Source organism: Cibotium barometz, chromosome 62 (genome assembly GCF_041138505.1).
Source record: "Cibotium barometz isolate CiBa-2024 chromosome 62, ASM4113850v1, whole genome shotgun sequence".
Lineage (NCBI taxonomy): Eukaryota > Viridiplantae > Streptophyta > Polypodiopsida > Cyatheales > Cibotiaceae > Cibotium > Cibotium barometz.
Window position 1 is genome coordinate 37,075,265 of NC_141107.1, and position 26,169 is coordinate 37,101,433.

General features: G+C 46.4%; 1 protein-coding gene across 1 annotated transcript in view; it reads right to left on the reverse strand.

Moving 5' to 3' along the window:
• The window catches only part of LOC147604428 (Sept9 (DUF616)), a 134,513-nt gene that overhangs the window by 78,338 nt on the left and 30,006 nt on the right, over window positions 1–26,169 (reverse strand). Inside the window, exon 4 of the mRNA XM_086795691.1 lies at window positions 6,453–6,868. Within this exon, the coding sequence (XP_086651817.1) occupies window positions 6,453–6,868 (416 nt within the window). The remainder of the gene's footprint in view (window positions 1–6,452; window positions 6,869–26,169) is intronic.

A 26,169-nucleotide genomic window follows, 5' to 3' on the forward strand; every position in this document is an offset into this window, starting at 1 on the left:
TACTTGCCAAGGATACTTCCCATCCACGAGCAAAGAGACTTCCTCCAAGAGCTCATTCGGTATAATGATCAGAGGGGAGCCGCTTTCACAAACCCACTTTGCTCGAGTAGAGAATCAATGGTCTGGCCACTTTTTTGGTGGGAGTCATTGGGTTATCAAATGGATCACGTAAAAAAAGTGGCTTTGAGACAGGTGACTATTGAATATATAGCGTATACTCTAGTCTCTAGAGTCGTAACTACTAACTAGTTCTTACATTCTAATTTCTAACTCTTATTTTTCATAGGATTGCTCTTGGGGGGCATGTGAGTGAGAGGAACTGGAGTTCCTACTCACTCATACACACAAAGATACGAAACCGTCTCAACACCATGTAGAGCGGCTTGTATATTGCCGTGCTAACATGTGCATGGTGGAGAAGATGCATGACATGGAGATCTCCAAACAGGTAGAGATCTCCAGAGTTCAAAGTTCAACACATTAATAATGATTTATAAATGCATGACTAAAGTCTAATAATTTATAAATGTTTGAACTTTGGTTTCAGGTGAATGTCGACAAGTTCAAAAGTTGACAGTGGACACTCTTAAGAGTGTCCACAAGGAGCGAGATCCAGATGAGGAGACCATATATGCCGATCTCTACAGGGAGCTAGAGGAGATTGACCGTCGAGTTTCTCGTACTCGTAGAGGTCGCGTAGCTAGAGGCAGCACACGAGTAGGAGGTCGCGGATGCACTGTTCGGCGCCCTACTTCAACCCCGGTGGCTACATATGTGAGGCATGGCTCCGGCTCGACTTCGAGGGGCGCACCTATTGCTGAAGAAGAGGTCGCTCCTATTACAGGCATCAGAGAGCCCGAGTACGATGACGAGGGCAATGTCCTTAGCGAGGGCAGTTTTGGGTTGGCCTCTAATGATGGAAGCACCTCTAGCGAGGGCATTCCTTCCCCTAGTGATTTCTCTGAGAGGAGGAAGACTAGTCTAGACTCTAGTCTCTAGAGTCTAGTCTTTAGACATTTTTGTACTTAGTGTTGTGACTAGTCAGTGGTCACAACACACTTTTTTGTATTTCCTATTGTAGACCGTGGACCACGACTCTTATTTATGGCATGTTCAGTGTTCATTGTTCATGACTCTTGAGTTTCTGTACTAGTTTATGTCATATGACAAATTACAACTTCTCTAGACTTTGTATCTCTAAATGTGTACAAATATCTTTTTTTCAAGTGTTTTTTTAAAGTGGATCGTACCTCAATCGAACTTATTTTTCAAAATTTAAAAGTCCCGTACCGGTACTGTTTTTTCATACCTTCGTTTCGTACCTGACAATTATGTTGCAGACAATAAGCTTGCACCACCGGATCAATGATGCCCAAGCCCCCTTTGTGAGCAGGTTGGATGATGACCCTCCAAGCTACGTTGGCCCATGCTGTCACCACTAGCCCACAAGAAGAAGTGCATGAGGTGCTAAACCTGGCCGATGGAGGAATGTGAAGAGTCCCACAAAGAAGTAGTGTGTACCACATGGTGACAAAAAACCAGGTCCACCATTCTGCCCACCACGAAGAGCCGGGCGGAGCTCCAATACAGGAGCTTCCACTCAATAGTCAAGAGTTGGAGGTGATCCGCAGCTCCATAGAAACATCAATGCCCACCTAGCAGCCAAGGTAGCATGCGAAGGTGCCTCTAGCAATCCATTAAAAAGCCTCAATCGGATGCAAAGTCAGAGTTTGGAGGGCGAGGGGGCACCCGGAAACCAGAAGACATGTGCTAGTTGATTTTTGCCTTGGAAGCAAAGCAAAACTCCTCAAACACTCTAGCGAAGTGCTACAGATTCCCTTTTCATCCAGGAAAGTTAGGTGGCAGTGTCGTCAGCGCAGTCCCAAAAGGAAGTGTCAGAGCATAAAAAGGTGCTCATGGCCTCCACCACAAAGAGGAAGAGGAAGGGGACTAAGGGGCAACCATGGCGAACCCATCGGGAGATGGGGAAACGCTCGCCCCACACATCCTGAATGAGAACCTGGTTGTATGGTGGAGGAGAGTGCTAATACCCGCAAAAGCCATGAGCCGAAAGCGCACCTGAAGCATGGTGCTTTGCCCTCAAGAAAGGTTTAATCCACCTAGTCATAGGCCTTCTCAAAGTCCAAGTCCAAGGGAAGGACCAAAGTCGTCCTAGCAAAGCTAGGGCGCTGTGGCTGCCTCCTAAAAAGTAAAGATGTTATCCAGGATGCTCCTATCCTGCATAAAATCTGTTTAAATGCTATAAGGTTTGAAGATGAGGCTACGAACGATGGCTAATAGCCTTGGTGAGGAAGTGCCAAGAAGTGTGATGGAATGCCACTGTCACACCTCAAGGCAGTCACCACCCTCTTTGGAAATCAAATGAATGAGACTCTGATACCTTGTCACCTGCCCAAGTCCAAAAAGAGGACCCCGAATGATACCACTGACCAGTACTCCACACGCACGATCTCCAAGGCATCTAATGAGGTGCGAGCTAACTTCATCTGTGCACCAATCCAAGCAGTGGCAGTGGTCTGCTCTTAAGGGAGCTGAAGCAAGGCAAGGCTGGGGTGAAGACAAATCTCTTGCTCTGACTGAAAGAAGAGGCTCATCTCCTGGAGAGCTTGTCCATAGGAAGGGGCACGGCTGGGATCAGGGTGGGAGGACCATATCTCCTCCACGTGCTAGCTGATGTCCGGGTCTAGATGAAGGAATAAGGGATTTTAGCGAACTGCTGGGAGTCCTACCGCCAAGGGTCGCCAAAGAAGGTGGTGCTGGTCACAATACCCATAGAACCACCCCAATCGCTTGTCAAGTTAGAACAATCTAGCCAGGCCAGGTTAGGATTGTGATCTTAGCAGTCTGACATGGAGAACAACAAGATGTGGGGTGTGTGATCAAACTCCAAAAGGTGCTAGGCATCCTAAACCCTGGTGATAAAGATTGCCTCTTCCAAGGCTGTGCACTCCGCACCGGCGGCCACTGTGGCATCCAAGATACCACCCCATCGATCCTCCCAAGACTCAAATTATGTTAAAGTCGCCCCCATGCACCAAGCATCTGCTAATGGTAGTGATTCTTATAACTTCTTCATATAACAATAGAAAACAAACTCTCTATGCAAGATTGTTCAGACTCAAGTACCACGTGCTACATGCCAAGTCAATGTTAAACTGAACTAAAAATGTAGAGGGAAAGTGTGAACAACTGAATCATTATCCTTGAAAATAAAAAAGGCCTAATGGCTTTCGAACTCAAATCCTCCTCGATCCAAACAGTGGTTCCTTCCTTGGACTACAGCCCTCCCAATAGCTCATTCGTACTTTAAAGGTTTACTGTCTACATATCCATCAGCCAATTTTCGCCTCACCTATGAAATACAATCTACATTGCAATGTGATGTTTAGACCCCCAAAGTTACTAAGCAAAGAAAGAAAGATTTTGTCGTTTTCTTCTTAAGACCCAATGGATGCATGAAACAAAAAAGTGTCACATAAGTTCCATGTGTAAACTAAATATCGTGTGACCGTTGGATAGGACTGACTCATTAGTAGCCAAGTGTAAACTAAATATCATAAACATGGAAATGAAAAAGTGTCACCTCCTCTAATACACTATCGATACATGGATGTCCTCCACCGAGGGTGGTGCTGTTCTATGGCACTAGGGTATATCCCAGATCTGGAGTTCGCGAGCCAATTGGCTAGATCTCGGAGAGCGAGGGCATCTGGAATATCTTAAGGGACACTACCCGATCCTTAATGACTCCATGTGTGCAAGGCACCAGTAGACCCTCTCGTGGTGATGAGCTGGAGTGTCCCATCCATGATCTCTCTATCTGGGCTGGGTGTCTATCATAATAACCTTATGGTGCCCATGGAAATCTATAATGTGTGTCTGAGTGATATACTGTTGATCCTGTGTCCCTGTCTGTAGGCTCGGTGAAGTGTCTCTCTAATGCTGAAGCTCTACAAGGTAGAGGTCCAAACATCTCTGATCTTGGTAATGCATCACTTGCATGTCTCCCTGTCTGTAGCCTCAATGAAGCGTCGCTCTGAACCCAAAGCTCTGGAAGGTAGAGGCCCAAACATCTATGATCTTGATAATGCATCACTTGCGGGAGGGGGCTGAACTCCTCCCGGAAGAGGGAATGAAACCTCCCTCGTATCTCATAGTACACTAAGCACCTGAATAAGTAGTGCTCCTCCGTCTCTACCTCCCTGGTCCTGCATAGTCTACATATCCGCACCTCTCGTGGTATGCCCTTTGCTCTCTAATCCTCTATCCCGTGGCAGTGGGAAGACACCCTCAGCTGACCAATGGCAATCCTTGAGGCATGGGACCTGTGTCTACAAAGATAGCCAGGATTCTCAATGAAACCATCCTCTGTAACTCTCAAGAAGTGCTCTCTATAGAGCTGAAGCTTCGTGGGAAAATCCAGCAGTGTCACCCCTCAAAATGAGGTGTTTAGTAGAAGTAATGCCTGTTTTTTCATAATTTACCTTATTTTTTAACGGTCACTCAAAATAAGTGGCTGTATTTTATGATCAAAATACCCAAAAACGGGCATGACATGCCCGTCAAAAAGAAACCTTACGTGCATTACATACCATGATGAGTAATGACTTCAGAAGTTTTAGTTTTTGGGGTGAAAAGCATACTCTATATCTATATAAAAAAGAGGGGATTACAAAAAGCTTTTTGTAAGAGAAGACTAATTTTAGGTAGGACTATAACCTCTACAGGGTGGTAGGACTGTTCTCAATATGCATACAAAACGTTCTCAATAAGCAAGGTGAACGGATTACTTAAAGCTTAAACTGTCCTGTCTTTATGGAAGGCCCCCAAACAAAAGATCAAGCAAAAGATGGATGCATCAGAAGCGACCAATCTGACACAAAAGATCAAGCAAAAGATGGACCAAGGACAAACCTGACCAAGAGCACCCCCCTCATGAGTGTTACTCTAAAAGCTTACTTGATTTTAAAAGATGCTTACTGTGGCATACATGGTTCAACCCAACTCCTGGTGGATAGTTTATCGATGGTTCCACTCAAGTGGAACTTCTGGACTGATTATAGCAAGAACAGTTCCACCCACAACAAACTTTGGAAGCTACACAATTCAACTAACTAGAAAACATGACAAGTCCATTTCAGGGGGTGGCTCCATACAGGTGGTAGCCATGATACTGGACCCACACTAATACCAAGCACATAGAAGCCATGAAGCATAAAATGAAAGAAATATTGCCACAGAATCAACATAGGATTAAAAAAATCCATGACCTTGAGAACATGAGAATTGCCAACAGACCAAAGGTGCATCTAGACTGTTTTCAAATGGGGGGAGGCGATCCATCTAGAGACCATGTCAATCAAACCAACTGATCATGCGAGAATACCAACATGTATGTCCCTCCTATGCAAGTGCTTGGAAGACAAGTGCCAACCGTGGGAGGAGGCAGTCTCTATCCAATGTGTATACATGGTAAATGCAAGCGATGGTCTAGAAATGAGCATCAAGGACCAATAGGCTTGCCCCAAACTTGGCAAGCACAATCTCATGTAGCACTGATGGCTTACTCCTAATTGTGCAGGAAAACATCATCTGCAGTCGCTCTATCCTCTTCCAATCTGCCTCACCCAAGTCTGGTCTCCAAAATGAGGCACCATACATCACGGCAGGTCTAACCCGTGTGTCAAACAACCAGCATTTGGTTTACTTTCCCACATCAACAGCTTGACATAATTTTCTTTGGGGGACCCACCTTCAAAGAACGGTAAGACCTTCTGTGACAAGTAATGCCTTGTTACAAGGCTTAATCCTCCTCATAGGAGTATGCTGGGCGTCGCATGCTGGCATGCTCCTCCCTCTCTATCTTGCACATGTCACACATAGGGCATATCAGTAGCTTACAATTCTCCCACCTTACATTACCTCTCTTCCTCCTTCAACACCAAGTTTGTTAGTGCATGTGGCGTGTATTACCAAGGAATCTGCATCTGAATAAAGCCATCCTCTTTCACTATGAGGAAGTGGTTAGTTTCACAATATAGACATCGTAGATGTAAGCACATCTTCTCAAGAGGGCTCAAGGAAGGAAGAGAGAGAGAGAGAGAGAGAGAGAGAGAGAGAGAGGAGAGGGAAGGGAAGAGAGAGAGAGAGAGAGGGAGGGGGGCGGGGGGAGGGAGACGGTGGGTTTAAGCGGAAGTTTGCTTTTTGGAAGGATTCGTTGCTGGCTCTTCAAAAGCTAAGCGCAATAGCCAACAACCTAATTCAAAATCCAATCTTTGAACTACAAAACAACAAATTATATAAAATGCAGTTCAAACAACACTACGAATCCAAATAAACAACATTTTGCAAGACAAGGCCTCATGATGCTACAACTATCAATAAGCCTTGCACATACTGTTTTTTTATTTGAGCTCAATAAATTGACTCACCTTTCCAGAATAAGTAGTGGATCAACTAAAAGTTCCATTTTTCCATCAATCCAAATGCTATACTCAGTTTCTGGAAAGAGCCTGTGAGTTAAAAGTTTTGGCACTTTCCCATTTCTACGAGGTTCATCATAAGGAGAGTTTCGAAATAGGATAAGTCGCCAAAGGCCAACCCACTTTCCTCCATGACTGTCCGTTGTAAGATTAAGTGTCTTCTGTATGCTTTTCAGAGATTTCTCATCCACCACCATAAGAAAACAAAAGAGTTTCTTAGACAAGATGCTAATGTTGGATGGTTGATGTGGAATATCATAACCATCAAAAATACCAGATGCTACAACAAACCGACACTTTTTCACAAATTTCTTGTCTTCTTTGTCAATATCACCTCCAGACTTGTCAACAAAGCCACAATGTATCTGACAAACAACAACCCCCCAATATTACTCAAATATAAAGGCAAAAATATTTCTGTCCATATGCAAGAATTACCCTTAATAAATTAAAAAATCCGAGTATAACTTTACAACAACCACAGATTATTATTGATCAACAGATACACAACAGTCGGCAACATTTAACATCAGGTGCATGTCATCTGTCCTCAAGAATTCTTGTATGGTGACCAGTATCTTCCAACCAAATGTCAACATGGACTTATGCTTAAGAAACTTGCAGTCATAGACCAAAACTAAGACACCATCACCAAATTGTGATTGGCAAAAATGTTTCTTGTGCCATGCTCTCCTACGTCTTTGCTCCACCTCCTTAACCCATTTGAAAGGGTTTGCATTCCATTGTTGACTTGTATGTTGATGAATATGCCCATAGCAGTGAGCACTCCTAACAAGTTATAACCTGCATGTTTGCTTAAAGGTAGTAAGCACGTGATCCCACGAAAAATCTTGTACCTATCAAGTAGCTCCTCGATTGCATCAATGACCTAGTAGTGCTTGCTTCTATCACTTGCAATTGTTGATTGAAATTCAAGACGAGTAGAAGTAGTCTCATGAAAAACACACGCTACATTAATTGTTGTGGCATCTCTCATGGCTTTTGCCTGTGTACACTGCATTGCATAGTCAATGGCAACAGCTGTCCATGCGCACAATGTAAATTGGATAATGGTGAGATTGGCCCCACAGAATCTATTCCCCACCACATTAATCAAGTTGCCATAGAGTAAGGGTTGCACCTTGCTTGAGAGCAAGAATCCCTGAAGATCGCAAGCAGCCCCTGCCCCTGCTTGCACCTCCCAGCCCTCTCATTCCTTGTGCACACAAATCCCCCACCCACCTGTCAAGTTTGGGGTTAGGGTTTACAGGCTAAGGTGGATGGAAGTTCTCCATGGTGTGAGTCTGTGCAAGCGTAGCAACAAGAGAGAGATGATGATGAAGCTCAGAGTGCTGCAGTGAATTCAAAAGTATTCTTGAAGCAAAAATTCTTTGATGAATCAAAGTGATAACCTCACTAAACATTTAGGCAATATGGGGTCTCTCACTCAATAACTCTCCAATCTTGGGGGGGTTGTTGAAGAGCCAAAATTGCCGTGCTCCTCAAGAGCATACAAAAGGTATACAAAATTGCCATGCTCCTCAAGAGCATACAAAAGTATCATGTTTTTCCCAAATCTTAATTGTTCTCCAGTTAGCCAAAAAGATACATCTTATGAAGACATAGTAGCAATGCTCATTGAAGAAGACTGAAGACTCAAGGAGCAGAGTGACAACAACATTGATCTTGACATAGCCATGCTAAGTAAATGGAAAGGCAAGAAAGGAAGCAAGATTAGGAGTCACCATTGCAAAAGACTTGGGCACAACGAATCTCAATGCTTCAAGAAGATGGAATAGGAATAGGAGAAGCATCATGCGCACCTGGCAACTAAAGAAAATGAAGAATAACAACAGGTGGCACAAGAGATAGCTGCCACCGTAGAAGTACAAGGTCTCTCTTAATGAGAAAGAGTATGATTGGGCTTTCTAAACATTTATATGTGGGTCAAGGGTTCTCTGTCCGGGATGTCCCCCAAAATGAGGTGTACATGGTCTCTCTCTTAATGAGAAAGAGCATGATTGGGCTTTCTAAACATTTATATGTGGGTCAAGGGTTCTCTGTCCGGGATGCCCCCCAAAACGAGGTGTAATAATCTCTCGTGTTATTTCTATGTGAGTTTAAAAGAGCCTTGATCATATAAAAGGTTCCATTCCCACGTCGTTTCCCCATCTCTTGCATGAGTGTAAACTGTTGCACCTAGCAAGTTACGAAGATGGGGGGGCTTTTTGCTACACGGGAGCTCTTGGAGCTTGCAACTGTGGTGGAGCTCCTTTATCATGCCTTGTTACCTGAGGTCCGGGTGTTGGCACCAATGGTGTGCAATCCATAGGCCATCATTGTTGCTATTGTTGGAGGCCTTCTCGAGCACTACTCCCCATTTGCGAGTGAGAGAGAGGGGGGGGGGGGGGGGGGGGCGGGGTGGGCGTGTGATGGGCATTGAGAATCGGAGCTTCATGTGTATGCAACAACCTTTTGTATGTGTGTGTGAACCACCTCTAGCGTGTAAGTATGATTATGTGTGAACAACCTCTCAAGGCTAGATTCTATGTGTGTGTGTGTAAGCAATGATGTCATACCCCATGCCATGTGTCTATGACACACCTACGAGTATGCAGGGCAAAGCCAGACATCAGATAGCAGCTAATGGCTAGGGTCGAACAACGTGACAAGTGGCATTGCCACTTGCCAGTGATGACGTGGAAATGGTGACGTGTAGTCGGGTACAGCTGGCTGACAGTCACTACTGGCCAACTAGGAGCATTGGTGCATATATATAGGTGGGTAGACAAATCCTCATATTCACCTACTTTCCTCAGCATTGTACTTCACAGAGCGTTTCTATGTAGGCGAAGTGCTAGCTAGGAGTGAACAATAGGTCACATAGGTGTGATTTGATGTCTTCATTCTCAGCCACATCTTGTACTTGAATTTCAATTGTATTACTTCTTTCTTGTACATGATACAAAGCAATAGTGTGATTCCGCTACACTCTTCTTTCTATATTAGGACTCGTGTGTGCTGTATGTGTGATTCACTGCACTCTTCTTTCTATCTTTGGAAAACCCTAGCACATAGGCGCAAGCGTTCTAGAGTTTGTATTAGAGCCTAGGGAGCTTGTAATTTCTTTTCTTTTCTGGAACCCATGTGCGTTCTGGTTTGGGAAAGTGAATATTTGGGTTCTCTTCATTGCACTTGGGTATTTGGGGTATATTGTGTTTCCCTGTCCCACCATTTGGGAGAAGTGAATGTTTGGGTTCTCTTCATTGCACTTGGGTTTGGGGTATATTGTGCTTCCCTACCTCACTAAACCCTTACCTCATCGCCCAGGCTTAAATCCCTCACCTGGTCCTTGATCACTAGATATTTGTCATGGATTCACAACTCACTGATTTCCTTCTCAGCATGAAGGCATCCATGACGTGCAAGCGGCTAAAATGGAGGTTATATTTGCCCGTATAGGATGGAGTCGGCACCTCGAGCGCCTAGTATTCTAGACCTAGAATCTACAAGGGCACATGCTTCGGAGCAAGTGTTGTACGATTATGAGGACGAGGTGGCAGAACTTTCTGAACGAGGATTTTTCACTCCTTTGGATGTAGGCAAGGATGTACTAGATGAGCTTCACTCCGAGTCCGACAATCATCTTTCTACACCTGCGTGTAGTCGACATGAGAGACATCATTCGCATCACCAACAGTCTCCTCCACAAGTCCCTCTCTATCGGATTCCCCGCGTCGTCTTGAAGCAGTTTATCCCCATAGATTACGAGCACGAATTGAAGAAACAATGGGAGTGTTTTATGCGTAAACATGACGAACCGATAACCGATTATCTCGCTCGTTTATGGAAGCTTTTGTTGATGCTCCCAAGGACCATCCAGTGGTTGGAGAAGATCAAGGATGGTTTTAAACCGTCTTTGCACGCAGACGTTTGTGCACATTGGCCCCGTGATGTTTCAAATGCGGTTTGTCTTGCTACAACCCTCGAGGCGTGGGAGAGTTCCAAGTCCAACAACAGGGGCAGCGGAAAGGTAAAGACAAGGGCAAACCTACATCATATTTATTGGACCTAGGGCCAAGCTAGATTCTCTTATTACAAGGTAGCTTGCCTTAGGGCCAAGCTATTAGAAAAAGAGAATGTAGATTTATTCTTGGTAGCTTGGTTCTCGGGCCAAGATAGATTCTCTTACATGGTAGATTGACCCTAGGGCCAAGCTAGATTCTCTTGTAAGGGTCACTCTTCCCATGCACATGCATAGATGGGCCCAAGCGTCATTCTACCATGCAGTCTTGAGAGAATGGCTCTAGGCAACACAATATAATCTAGCTTGGCCTTACGGCCAAGCTACCATGAGTAAATCTACAACATCTTTGCAAGAACTTGGCCCAAGGACCAATCTACCGTAAAGATGGTTTTGCTTTATTGATGGTAGCTCTGTCAGAATATGCAGCGGAGATGATGACCAAATCTGGGAACACGAGCAAAAACGCAGGCAGAAAAACAGCACGAGAGAGAGAGAGAGAGATGTAGGCGTGTAACTCTGCTCTATATACACAAGAAGATCCCGAATATGATACAAATAAGGTATGGGGGCTGGGGTCCTATATATACATCCCATAGAGGGCAGTCGGCCAGCAGAAAGAATGCCCACGACTGATGAAAAGGTCCCACGACTGCATAAATGCAGTCGGCCAGCATACAGATGCCCACGACTGATGAAAACCAGTCGGCCAGCAGCCCTGAAGCCCACGACTGATGAACATCCAGTCGGCCAGCACTGGGGTGCTCCTGGCATCATCTGGCAGCCCTCCCAAGCCTCAGAAAAATGGCCAAAAAAAAGGGGAAAAATGCGGAGAGTGGGGAAAAATGGGAAAACACCTCATAAGGGCGGGCACACCCACAACAAAGGCCCTGGTGTATAAATCTAGACAGGAGATGACTTCTAACACCCCCTCTCAGCTCCTGGCTGTGTAACCAACCACTGGGAGCTGGGGTGCCGCCTGAGCAAGTCCTGAGAGAGCGACTTCGTGAAGAGGTCCACCGTACTGTCCTCCGTCGAACAGAACTCCAGCAAGATGTCATCAGCAACGATCTGTTCACGAACAAAGTGCCTCTGGATGACCATGGGTTCCTCCAGTGGAAGCCCAAACCTGCAATGTAACCTCCTGCTGCTCCGTAAAACTACTCCTAGGCCTGAAGTAGATCCCCTCGTGTCCGGATCTCCTCCCCAAAATGAGTCACTCCAATCGTGGAGTCGGACTCCATCCAACAATCCCCCTCCTGTGTACAAGAGTCCATGATCCTTCGCATGCCGCAGAAACCACAGGAAACGCAATCCTGCCTCCCAAAGAGACATCTGCAACCATGAGCTCAACCGCCTCTTCAGGAAGCTCCCGTCCAATCTGGTGTCCATCAACCAGATCAATGAACCATACAGCTTCTGAGTCACAGAGACATCACACTGCTCACAAGGATCAACACCTGTTACGGTGCACAAACAAGTCCTAGAAACCTGATGAAGACCACGCAAGGCCTTCTGAAACCTGTCAACCACCCCCTCTGAATCCGGAACCACAAAGCCTGGAGAAACCACCTCCTTCTGCAAGTAAGCACCTGCCACCTGCTTGGCTTTCCGAAAGGTCCCCGTGGAGAGAACATCCTCAACTACTGGAAGTTCTATGTCCCGAACACCACGAGACATCAGGGCAAAAGTGACCTGTTCAGCTTCCTCTCACTCACGAACACAAACTACCAACATCAGTACTGGAAAGTTCCTGCCAACTGCTGCCATCTACTGGCAAGCTATCCACCACCTGGTCTCGAAAAGCCCGCACCTGCAGCATATCCACACTTGAGTAGCCATTACCAGACTGCCACTCAAGGTGGAAAGGTACGTAGTGTACGGCACGCCATCAGTACGTACAGAACGTACTTCTGTACGGAACAAATTTTAAGGCACGTAAACAGTACGTACCATTTGTAAGCAGTCCTAGAAACCTGAATATTTTGTAGACATAGCAACCAAAATACTTAAAATAAAGACTGAACCTCATTACTTAAAGTTTAAATCAATTATCAGTTACCAAGCCCATTACACAATGCCTCATGTCAACAGTCATAGTGATATAAGCAAGAACCATGAAAGTCATAGATGATAAAAGAGAGTACAAATATCATGTCTACAGCACATGTCCCGGTCCACAAGTGCAAAAAGCAAAACAATGAAACACTACAGTTGTCTAGACTCTAGAGCATAGTCACAAGGGACGGGGGACGGTGACGGGGAACGGGGACGGGGACGGGACGGGGGACGGCCATAAGTAGGGAACGGGGACGGGGGAGAGAACGGCACTCAAAAAATACTCTCTCTAAATTTCTGCTGCCGGGGGGATCCAAGGGGGGCCGGCGGGGGAGTTCGGGGGCAGCGCCCCCGAAGCTTGAAACGAACTCAAAATCGTCTCTCTTACTGCTGTCTCCAACAGCCATAAACGGCTAGAAGAGCCAAGGCCCAACAGCCATAAACGGCTAGAAGAGCCAAGGCCCAACAGCCATAAACGGCTAGAAACCAGGCAAGCGCAACGGCCAAAAACGGCAGGAGCAACGTCTGGCGCAACGGCTCTCTGCCGTCCCCGCACAGCACCGTCCCCGTCCCAGCGCCGTCCCTGTCGCCCTCCCGTGTGAGAAACGTCCCGTGGGGGACGTCCGTCCGTCCCCGTCCCTGCGCCGTCCCGATTCGCCGTCCCGGCGTTCCAAGCCTCCGTCCCCTCCGTCCCCTGTGACTATGCTCTAGAGTCTAGACGCAAGAGTCTCAAATCTCATCATCAGATGAAGATGATGAGTCTTCTGAAGAGAGCCACACGCCACACATTTTTAATTTTTTTAAATGATTCCGTACGGATCCATACAGTGTGATACCGTACCGTACCATACGGCTGTACCGTACTGTACGGATCCGTACGTACGTACGGCAGCAACCTTGCTGCCACTCATCACAATCCTGAGGACCTGGGAGAGATAGTGCTGAAAGCCTGTAAACTCCATTCTCCACTCCACCTTCTGAAACCGATCCCGTCAAGTGGGAAAGACTCCGTTGGACACCCACACGCTTAATAGCACAACTTTAAAACCACAAATTTGAAATGGACAACTTAATACAACTTGAAATTGAAATGAAATGAAATGGAAAGATGGACACCAGCACTGGGGCCGGAACCGGCCGACCCTCCCCTCAATATATAATATATTTATTGGGAGTATTTAATGAATACAATGCTCCATGGGTTCCAAGAACCAGATGATGTCCATGTACATATGAAAACAATACCAAACAAATAGGCTCGAAGTCGAATTTCGATGTAGAAGCTCGAAGCAGAACGACCACTAGTGTGGTCCAATCTCTACGGTCCTGTGCTTTCACTGGACTCTGCGGAGAGCGCCTCACTGGTGTTCCGAGACCACGCACAAAGAGGCGCTCTCGTACTAACGCCTGGCTCTCCCGATCTAAGCACCTTTGGACCGAGGTTCTCCAATAAAGCTTGGACGACCCGGCACCGAACGGGTGTTGGCCGTATAGAGAGTCGAGAACCCCTTACCAGATTTAAACACAAAGTACTTTACTTAAATCTGAAATTCACTTACTTGTGGATAGCTGATAGAGAACCAATACCCGTGGTATGATGAAGCCACCCTTGTTGAAGAAACAGTTGCCTCATGGTGAACCACCAAGACAAGTATCACCGCAAAAGACCACAGCCGCCTACTGTGAGAGAAGGAGCATCCACTTGCAAGGGAGGAGATGCCTAGCTGCAGTGTGGAGGAGCTCAAGCAGAGTCGCCTGAGGGCGGTGTTCTACTGGCTGGAACACAAGCGCACAGCCACAGCCGCCTGTAGGGGCATGCGTAGCTTGGAGAGGTGCAGCCGGTAGAGGATGGGCAGCCTGCAAGTACTGTCGCCTGGGGGAGTAGCCGCCTGTAGGAAGTAGAAACAGCCGCCTGTAGGGAGGTGAAAGCAGGCGTACAGTAGCATGCGCGGCCTGTATGGAAGAGGCAGCATGCGAGGTGATGGTCGCCGGTTCCCCCACGCAAAAAGGTTGATCGCCGGGTGATGAACAAACGCAAGATAGAAGCGATTGGTGTCCACGCTTGAAGGAGGGAGCCTTTTTAATAAAATTAAAGTGGAGTTTACTCTACGCTTGCATGTGGGTGGGGAGTATGGGTAGGTGACCATGCCCACCCCCACACTCACTTAAGTGGGGCTCCCCACCTTGGCCCCTAAGTGAGTGCCCAAAGTGGTGCCCACATTTAAGTGAATGTAAACACTTAACCTTATAAAACTAAAGGTTAGAAATATGAAACATTAAAACAATATGTGCGATATACTTACCACCTGTTCACATGCACCAAAACTCGTCAGAATACAGAGCAGACTTCACGACTCACTGGCAGGCGTCCCCGCTCAGTAAGTAACACGTCAAGCAGGCAAACACACAAATACATGTCATGCGAAAACAGTTTCAAACATGCAAAATATGTGTGCATGTGCAAATAGTAACATGGACATATCTCCCGTTCATGGAACAAGTACAAAATATCTGTCGGCACAAAACTGGCACGACATAAAAACATAAAAACCTGGTCTTCCTATGGAGTGACAGTCCCATAGGTAAGACACAGTTCCAGGCACGAGTCTCCCTATGGTGTGACAGTCCCATAGGCAAAACACGGCACGAATACTGGCTCTTCCATGGCGTGACAATCCCATGGGTCGAACACAGTCCAGGTCATACACGGGTGGCACTGGTCTGGCTCCCGTCCATACGACACCATCCTGCTAACACACGGGTGGCACCAGTCTGGCTCCCGTCCATGTCAGCAAAATACTGGCCTCTTCACATGAGACACCGGCCTGGCCTTAAGTGAACGAGATGCAAAAACTGGAGATGGACCAAATGGTCGGCCAATTGGTGACATCCCCCCGGGCTTCTAAAGAGTTGACCTCAACTGAAAAGCCTCAAGATATGCCTGCAACAATTGTGGATAATCTGCAAAATAATCCTCATTTACCCATTTGGCATCAATAGGCAAATAATTCTTAAACTTCACAAGGTATCTCCTGGAAAGCTTTCCTGCAGGTAGCTTTCTCTCCTTGTGAAAAACAATCTGTTCTGGCTGGAGGATCTCCTCAAGCTCTTCAATCTCTGGTGGATCTTCTGTCAAGCTCATCAGGATCTGGCCCCACATATTTCCGAAATAGACTCACATGAAAAGCATTGTGAATCTTCCAATGACTAGGTAAAGCAAGCCTGTAGGACACTTCATTGATCTTCTGAATCACCTTGAAGATAGCGAGGAGAAAGCTTAGGATATGATCCTTCGCGTCCTCGCCTCTTCGGAAGCCGAGCCTTCTCAAATTTCAGCAATACCCAATCACCTTCTTTGACTTCCATGTCCCTTCTATGCTTGTCAGCAGCCATTTTATGCTTATCCTGAGATCTTGCAATGGCTGTCCGCACCTGACCAAAGGCAACATCCAAGTCACGAACATATTCATCAGGTGCAAAAATCTCATCCTTTGTACGAAGGATGGGTGGCAAGACCACTCTGCCATATATAATCTCAAACGGAGCCTTTCCTGTGGAAGCATGGATCGTATTTGTTGTAGGCAAACTCAACAAGTGAAAGATACTTCTCCCATGCATTCTTTTGATCTGCCACATAACATTTCAATAAATCCAGCACAACTGAATTTGCAGCTTCACTTTGGCCATCCGTTTGGGGATGATAAGCTGATGAAAACTCAAGCTTAGTACCTATATTATCAAACAAAGCCCTCCAAAATAGGCTTGTAGTCCTGGGATCTCTATCCCCAACAATGGATTTAGGCATACCATAATGCTTGAAAATATTAGCAAGAAAAAGCTTTACCATATGATCAGCTTTAATGGTTTTCTTGACGGGCAAGAAGTGAGCTTGCTTGCTAAATCGGTCCACAATAGTCCAAATAGCATCATTCCCATGCTGGGATCTAGGCAAGTCCATAATAAAATCCATAGTGATACTTTCCCAAGGTTGCGAGGGAATAGGCAATGGCTGAAGCAAACCTGGAGGCTTTTGCCTGTCAAATTTCACCTTTTGGCAAGTAATACATGCACGCACATAAGCCTCAATGTCTTTACGCATGCTCGGCCAAAAGAAATACCTCTGAATCATGCGAGTAGTAGGCATAATACCTCTATGACCAGCATAAGGTGGAGCGTGACATTCGTCCATAACCTTTGGACGCAAATCCTTCACCACACATAGGCAATTATCCTTCATGAGATAACCCTCATTGATAACATAAGAGGCATGTGAATGACCAGCCATCAAATCAGTCCATATATGGCAAAAATCAGCATCCAAATGATACAAATCTCTCATAGCAGATAAGTCTCCATGAGAGGCCACTGAGACTGCAGCAACATAAGGCCTCCTAGATAGTGCATCGGCCACGACATTTTTCTTTCCTGGAGTATGCACAATCTGAAAATGAAACATGGAAAGAAAGTTTGCCATTCTCATCTGCTTCTCTGAAAGCTTTGTTTGAGATAGAAAGTGTCTCAAGCTTTGATGGTCTGTCTTGACTACAAATTCAGCCCCAAGAAGGTAATGTTTCCAAATCTTTAAGGCGTGAATTACAGCTAAGAGCTCTTTCTCATAGATATCCATGTGAAGCTCAGCATCATGCAAACGACGGCTCTCGTATGCAACTGCATGCCCTTCTTGATTTAGGACAGCTCCAATACAATCACCACAAGCATCACATTCAACCACGAATGACTTGTGCAAGTCAGGAACAATCAATACTGGACCACATATAATAGCATGCTTGAGCTGCAAGAAAGCATCCTGTTCCTTTGAAGTCCATTTGAAAGCAGTTTTCTTCTTCGTGAGATCATGTAGAGGAGTGGCAATCATAGCAAAATGCCTTATGAAACGCCTGTAATACGAACATAATCCCAGAAAACTACGTACTTGATGTACGTTTTGCAATTCGGGCCAATTCCGAATGGTCTCTATCTTTGTAGGATCCATTGTAACTCCATCTTTGGATACAATATGACCCAGATAATGAATCTCTGAAAGGAAAAACTCGCTTTTCTTGGCATTGACGAAAAGTTTATGCTTCCGCAACTCTTTGAACACTGTGACCAAATGAGTTCTGTGTTCCTGCTCATTCTTGGAGAAAACCAAAATATCATCAAAGAAGACTCCTGTGAACTTGCGATGGGGTCGGAATATCCTATCCATCATTCGATTAAAAGTAGCAGGAGCATTGGTGAGACCAAAAGGCATTACCAAGAATTCATATAATCCGAAGGCTGTCCTGAATGCAGTCTTATGGACATCTTGTGGCACCACGCGTATCTGGTGATAACCACTCTTCAAATCAAGTCTGCTAAAGCAAGCCGAGCCATCAAGTTTATCCAAGATATCATCAATACGTGGAATTGGGAATCTGTTCTTGATGGTAAGCTTGTTCAAAGCTCTATAGTCCACACACATACAGAATGATCCGTCCTTCTTTTGAACAAGAAGCACAGGAGAGCAGTAAGGTGAGGAACTCGGCTGAACCAAACCTTTCTCTAAAAGCTCGTTTACCTGCTTCATAATTTCTTCTTGTTGTGCAGCACTCACTCGGTATGCGGGTTTGTTAGGTGGAGAACTACCTGGCACAAGATCTATGCGATGATCTTCGAGCCTTTGGGGAGGTAATTCACCTGGCAACGAGTCAGCAAAACAGTCGTTGAATGCATTTAGAAAATTCAGCCTATCATTAGACATAGCATCCACATTTTGATGATTTGGCACAAGACTATCACGCACAAAAACCAAGTACGCTGAAAGACTCTTTTTCATTGCTTTATTAATTTGGAGGTGTGATACAAGTGGGATGGAATCCCCTTCTGTGCCAGCATCAATAAAATGCATGCGGCCTTTATGCATAAAAGAAATCATATTAGACTTGTAGTCTTTGCGGGGCTCAAGCCTATGGTGCCACGGCTTGCCCAACAATACATCACATCCATTCAGTGGAGCAACTAAGAAATGCTCATTGTCAAGGTAGCCCTGGGTGGATATGGATACGCAACTTCCCGATCAAAGGGGTAACCTGCACCTCTTTACCAATAAATGCAGCTTGGCTTCAATCTGAGGTCCCATGTTTTCAACCTCAATACCCAATGCAGCTGCCATTTGCATAGAGATGAAATTGTCAGTTGCCCAGTCATCAAACATGAAGAGTGCGGGCTGATCCTTGATTTGCCCCCAAGCCTTGCAAACCATACGCTCTTTTGCATCATGACCTGTATTTCCTTGCACATCAAGAACTGCATGTACATTAGCTTTGGTGTGCTTGTCCTCGTGCTTTGGTTTGCCATCTGGGCATTGTCGAAACATGTGGTCTTTGCTACCACAAGAAAAGCATTTTCCATCCTTGGCATATTGCTTTCTTCGCTCCGGAGTTAAGCCGAATTTGTTCTTCCTTGGGCCCTGTTCTTTAGATGTGTTATTTTCAGCTTTACCACCCTTGTAAGGCTCCCGGAAGTTCTTTTTAGGTGGCTGTCCACCCTTTTGCTGATTTGGGGCAGCCTTGTCCTTCCCCTTGGAACCTCCTTGATCCTGTTTAATCTTGAGCACCAATTGCTCCGTAGCAAGAGCAGAAGCTGTGAGTTGTTGCAACGTATGTTTCGGGTGCAATTCAATGCCCGATCGATATGCTGGTTGCAGTCCAGAACGGAACTTCCTCTTTCTTTCATCCTCAGTGATTTGCATGAAGGGAGTCACTTCCAGCAACACTTTCCAGAATTTGTTAACATACTGTTGCACACTTTCATTATCTTTTTGTTCCACCCTGTCCCACTTTTGAGTGAGAGTTTGCTCTGCATTTGGTGGCAAGAACTGAGCATAAAATCTATTCTTGAATTCCTTCCAAGTAGAGATGGGATCCTTGGTGATATTTTCAGTGATCCACCAATGAGCAGCAGTCCCTTTCAAAAACATGCTAGCATGGCGCACCTTTGACTTTTCTGTGAAGTCCTCATCGCTAAAAGCAATGTCGAACTGTGCCACAAATGCTAATACCTTAGAAGCATCATGTTCACCATGAAAAGCATCAAATTTAACAGATTTGTCACCTCCTTTGAATTCCTTGAGCTTCCTGGCATGAGGCTCATGGTCTTCTCTTTTTCTTTTCCCCTTATCCAACGGGGCAGCCCTATCTGCATGGGCTCCATGGGCCGTCATAGAAATTTCATGGGGCACGGTGGCATGTGCTCCACGAACTCGAAACTCAGATGCATGTGACTTACCTGCATATGGCATTGTCTCTCCATGAGACAACTCAGAAGGAAAAATTTTTCTAGAAGTAGACCTGTCACCATGGGATACATGTCTTGCATGCATGTGACTTTCATGCCCTCCATGAGCACTGGCATACATATATCTGTCAGGCTTAGTGCCTTGGGGAGAGGATGCATGACGAGAGGTGACTGTCACCTCTTCCTTTTGCATAAAAGATTTCAGCCTTTGGGATGCGGGATCTCCATGCTTCAAACGAGGTGGATTTCTAAATTTCAGCTCTCCGTCATCCCCCTCTTTGATATCACCTTTGCAGAGGAGGTAGGCAAGTGCCAACTCCCTTGGTTTCTTGCCCACTTTACGAGCCATTGATTCAAAAGTTACATCTACCATAGCATCAGCCTTCCTGGCTTCAATAGCACTTTGCAGATGGGGATCTTCATGCAAAAACTTTAACTCTTGCTCTTGAGCCTCCAAAAGTTTTCTCATATGTTCCATTTCATCCTCGCTTCAATAGCACTTTGCAGATGGGGATCTTCATGCAAAAACTTTAACTCTTGCTCTTGAGCCTGCAAAAGTTTTCTCATAGATTCCATTTCAGCCCTCATAGCATCAGGCTCTTGTTCAAGCATAACTGTCTTTCCTGGAGACAGTTGACCCTTGGATTCACTATCAATAACCCTTTCAAGGGGCTTGTGCCTACCACGCAAGGCATCAAACCCACGAGAGGCACTAGATGGACCCCTCGAATTCGGCACTTCCAAAGGGTTGCCTTGGCTGTCCATTGTGTTTTAAGTTTGCTAAAAGCGGGATGTCCAGTACACAGGTTCGTTTCCCCACTAGGAAGAGGGAAACAACCGTGCTCTGATACCAATGAAACCGATCCCGTCAAGTGGGAAAGACTCCGTTGGACACCCACACGCTTAATAGCACAACTTTAAAACCACAAATTTGAAATGGACAACTTAATACAACTTGAAATTGAAATGAAATGAAATGGAAAGATGGACACCAGCACTGGGGCCGGAACGGGCCGACTTCCCCCCCCCCTCAATATATGATATATTTATTGGGAGTATTTAATGAATACAATGCTCCATGGGTTCCAAGAACCAGATGATGTCCATGTACATATGAAAACAGTACCAAACAAATAGGCTCGAAGTCAAATTTCGATGTAGAAGCTCGAAGCAGAACGACCACTAGTGTGGTCCAATCTCTACGGTCCTGTGCTTTCACTGGACTCCGCGGAGAGCGCCTCACTGGTGTTCCGAGACCACGCATAAACAGGCGCTCTCGTACTAACGCCTGGCTCTCCCGATCTCAACACCTTTGGACCGAGGTTCTCCAATAAAGCTTGGACGACCCGGCACCGAACGGGTGTTGGCCGTATAGAGAGTCGGGAACCCCTTACCAGATTTAAACACAAAGTACTTTACTTAAATCTGAAATTCACTTACTTGTGGATAGCTGATAGAGAACCAATACCCGTGGTTTGATGAAGCCACCCTTGTTGAAGAAACAGTTGCCTCGTGGTGAACCACCAAGACAAGTATCACCGCAAAAGACCACAGCCGCCTACTGTGAGAGAAGGAGCATCCACTTGCAAGGGAGGAGATGCCTGGCTGCAGTGTGGAGGAGCTCAAGAAGAGTCGCCTGAGGGCGGTGTTCTACTGGCTGGAACACAAGCGCACAGCCACAGCCGCCTGTAGGGGCATGCGTAGCTTGGAGAGGTGCAGCCGGTAGAGGATGGGCAGCCTGCAGGTACTGTCACCTGGGGGAGTAGCCGCCTGTAGGAAGTAGAAACAGCCGCCTGTAGGGAGGTGAAAGCAGGCGTACAGTAGCATGCGCAGCCTGTATGGAAGAGGCAGCATGCGAGGTGATGGTCGCCGGTTCCCCCACGCAAAAAGGTTGATCGCCGGGTGATGAACAAATGCAAGATAGAAGCGATTGGTGTCCACGCTTGAAGGAGGGAGCCCTTTTAATAAAATTAAAGTGGAGTTTACTCTACGCTTGCATGTGGGTGGGGAGTATGGGTAGGTGACCATGCCCACCCCCACACTCACTTAAGTGGGGCTCCCCACCTTGGCCCCTAAGTGGGTGCCCAAAGTGGTGCCCACATTTAAGTGAATGTGAACACTTAACCTTATAAAACTAAAGGTTAGAAATATGAAACATTAAAACAACATGTGCGATATACTTACCACCTGTTCACATGCACCAAAACTCGTCAGAATACAGAGCAGACTTCACGACTCAATCACTGGCAGGCGTCCCCGCTCAGTAAGTAACACGTCAAGCAGGCAAACACACAAATACATGTCATGCGAAAACAGTTTCAAACATGCAAAATATGTGTGCATGTGCAAATAGTAACATGGACATATCTCCCGTTCATGGAACAAGTGTTGGGGTAAAGGCGTTATGCCCACCCTTATAGTGTGTACAAGCCCATAAGTTATAGTACATAGTACACTTAGTACATCATGGATATCCAGGATGCAGAAGTGCACTGCCTTATCTACTACAGAGGCCGAGTATATTGCAGCCACAGAGGCTTGCAAGGAGGCATTATGGCTATCTCGGTTAGTGGTTGATTTGGGCTATACAGGGGATAGTCCATTGTTGCATTGTGACAGTCAGAGTGCCATCCAGTTGGCAAAGAACCCTGTCTTTCATGCAAAGACGAAGCATGTGGATGTGAAGTATCACTTCATCAGAGAGGTGATAGAGAACAAGCAAATTCAGCTTGTTAAGATTCACACGGATGACAACCCGGCTGATCTGTTGACAAAGAGTTTGCCTCCGGAGCGGTTTGCTCATTGCAGACACTTGATGGGCATTGGATGAGGCCATTTTCAGCCTTGATATGGCCTTGTATATTATCATGTACGTGCTGATTTTTTCTTTTCCTTTACTTAAGGGCACTTTGCCTTTAAGTGGGAGGTTGTTGGGGTAAAGGCGTTATGCCCACCCTTATAGTGTGTACAAGCCCATAAGTTATAGTACAAGTACAAAATATCTGTCGGCACAAAACTGGCACGACATAAAAACATAAAAACCTGGTCTTCCTATGGAGTGACAGTCCCATAGGTGAGACACAGTTCCAGGCACGAGTCTCCCTATGGTGTGACAGTCCCATAGGCAAAACACGGCACGAATACTGGCTCTTCCATGGCGTGACAATCCCATGGGTCGAACACAGTCCAGGTCATACACACGGGTGGCACTGGTCTGGCTCCCGTCCATACGACACCATCCTGCTAACACACGGGTGGCACCAGTCTGGCTCCCGTCCATGTCAGCAAAATACTGGCCTCTTCACATGAGACACCGGCCTGGCCTCAAGTGAACGAGACGCAAAAACTGGAGATGGACCAAATGGTCGGCCAATTGGTGACACCTTTCCAAACCACTTGGCCTGTTGCTTTGTCCCGGAGAGCAACAAAATGCTCATCAAACTCCACCCGTACGCCAGTCTTGCAAACCTGATGCACTGACAACATATGAAAACCAAGTGCCGGAACATACAACACCTGGGAGGAATGCTTCCCCCCTCTGCCATCGGGAACTATCTCCATCTTGCCCTCACTGTGAACTGGGATAGTGGACGTATCACCAGTAAGAATATGACCAAAAAGCCAGCAGAGATCCTATAAACCGGAACGGGAAGGAGTCATGTGCCTGGAAGCACCACTATCGAGAATCCACTCCCGAGTATCCGTTGCGGAGAGTCCTCCAATCTCCTCCCTGCCTGAAGAAAATGAAGCATCGGTGTCCATCACCTCCAGGTGCACAAAAGCCGGAGTCTTCATGATTGCTGCTGAGGAATCTTCACCCTTCTCGGTCTTCCGCTTGGGACACTGCCTCCAGTAGTGGCCTTTCTTGCCACAATCATTACAGGTCCTCTCTGCCTTCAGTTTCTCGCGGTCAGCATCGGACTTCTTCTCAGAAGACTTCTCCGATGAAGCCTTCCCTTTGCCCGAGTTACGGCCTTTCGTCCGTTGGCCAGTTAAGGCCTCCGAACCTCCACCCTCAGGAGGGTTCGTGAATCGTTCCTCCTGGTCCAGGACCATAGGCACAAGCTCCTCCCACGTGATGGTGCTGAGCCTGCCACTGGTAATCAAAGACGAGTAAAATGCTGAGTACGAAGAGGGCAAATGTGACAGCAACGTGATGGCCATGTCCTCTGACGATATCTCCTTCCCAGCTTGAAGAACTTCCTGCTGAAGAGCCTGGAGCTTGTTAATATGCTCCCGCATCGTCGACGACTTTGCAGGGCTCATAACCCGCATCTGTACTTCCAAGGAAATCCTCTTCATGGGCGATACCCTGTTGTAAAGTGAGGCCAAATGCTGCCACATACCTCTGGCCAGCATCATATGCTTTACATGATTGATTACCTGTGGTGTGTAGTTGAGGAAAATAAACGAACGGACCCTGGCGTTGACACGATCCCACATCTGTGTCTGAGCCTCCCGGTCCTTTCGGGTTGACGGTAACTCCCCTTTCTCAACTTCCGGCCGTGGAACACCAACAACGACGAAATCAGCGAGGTCGTAAGACTCCAGAACAGATTCCATCATCACCTTCCATATGTCGTAGTTGTTCCCATCCAACTGACGGTCCACCGGGAACGTGGGGAGTGTCGGGATCTTCACATGTCTCTCCGCCATCTCAAACAGATCTGCCATTGCGGGGATGTACTCTGAATAGGGTGGGTGGGTCGGAACAAAGAAGAACTAAAACCTGCAAGTGGCTGTCCAGCAAATCAGCCCGCCTTCCTCTTCCCGAACAGTCCAAAACAGTCCACCAATCAGCCACAAAACAGTCCCCCTCTTGCTCACACAAATCCCAAGACCTATCTAGAGCCTAGGGCTCTGATACCATGTCAGAATATGCAGCGGAGATGATGACCAAATCTGGGAACACACGAGCAAAAACGCAGGCAGAAAAACAGCACAAGAGAGAGAGAGATGTAGGCGTGTAACTCTGCTCTATATACACAAGAAGATCCCGAATATGATACAAATAAGGTATGGGGGCTGGGGTCCTATATATACATCCCATAGAGGGCAGTCGGCCAGCAGAAAGAATGCCCACGACTGATGAAAAGGTCCCACGATTGCATAAATGCAGTCGGCCAGCATACAGATGCCCACGATTGATGAAAACCAGTCGGCCAGCAGCCCTGAAGCCCACGACTGATGAACATCCAGTCGGCCAGCACTGGGGTGCTCCTGGCATCATCTGGCAGCCCTCCCAAGCCTCAGAAAAATGGGAAAAAAAAGGGGAAAAATGCGGAGATTGGGGAAAAATGGGAAAACACCTCATAAGGGCGGGCACACCCACAACAAAGGCCCTAGTGTATAAATCTAGACAGGAGATGAATGCGGAGATTGGGGAAAAATGGGAAAACACCTCATAAGGGCGGGCACACCCACAACAAAGGCCCTGGTGTATAAATCTAGACAGGAGATGACTTCTAACAAGCTCTACCCACAAAGAGGATATAGATTTGTTCATGGAACATTGGCCCTAGGGACAAGCTAGAATATTTTGCAAGATTAATTCTTGCCTTTCACATGCATAGATGGGCCCAAGGGTCATTTTACCATATGTAATCTTGAGATAATGGCTCTAGGGAACATAAGATAATCTAGCTTGGCCCTAGGGCCAAGCTACCATGAACAAATCTACCAGCAAAGATAGTGTTGCTTTGTTGATTGTAGCTTGGCCCTAGGGTAAATCTACCACCAAAGATGATGTAGATTTGTTCATTGTAGCTTGGCCCTAGGGCCAAGCTACTACACTCTCTTTTGTAAGGGTCACTCTTGCCATGCACATGTAGAGATGGGGGCCCAAGGGTCACTCTTGCCAGGCACATGCAGAGATGGGCCCAAGGGCCATTCTCCCATGTAATCTTGAGAGAATGGCCCTAGGGAACCTAAGAGACTCTAGCTACCTACTTGCCAGTCCAAGACCAAGGATGGTAAGGACAAGGCAAGTGAGGGATGTGTGAAAATATACCCAAATCTCGTATTTTATCCGGCCCAAAAAAGGATTTATTATGTTTTTCTTTGTCTTACTACTAGCCGACAGTCCCCCCTGGGCCGACCAGCAGCCCAACGCCATATATATACAAAGCTTCATAATTCAGCCAAAAACAACACAACACACAATCAAAATTGACTTTGCTGCCGGCGCTACCTCTGCAACATCAGCAGCATCGTTCATCATCACCACATCATATTCAACATTATACTTCAGATCCTCTGCTGCTGCTGCCGGCCTACCTCTGCAGCAGCCTGGGTCTTCACCATATC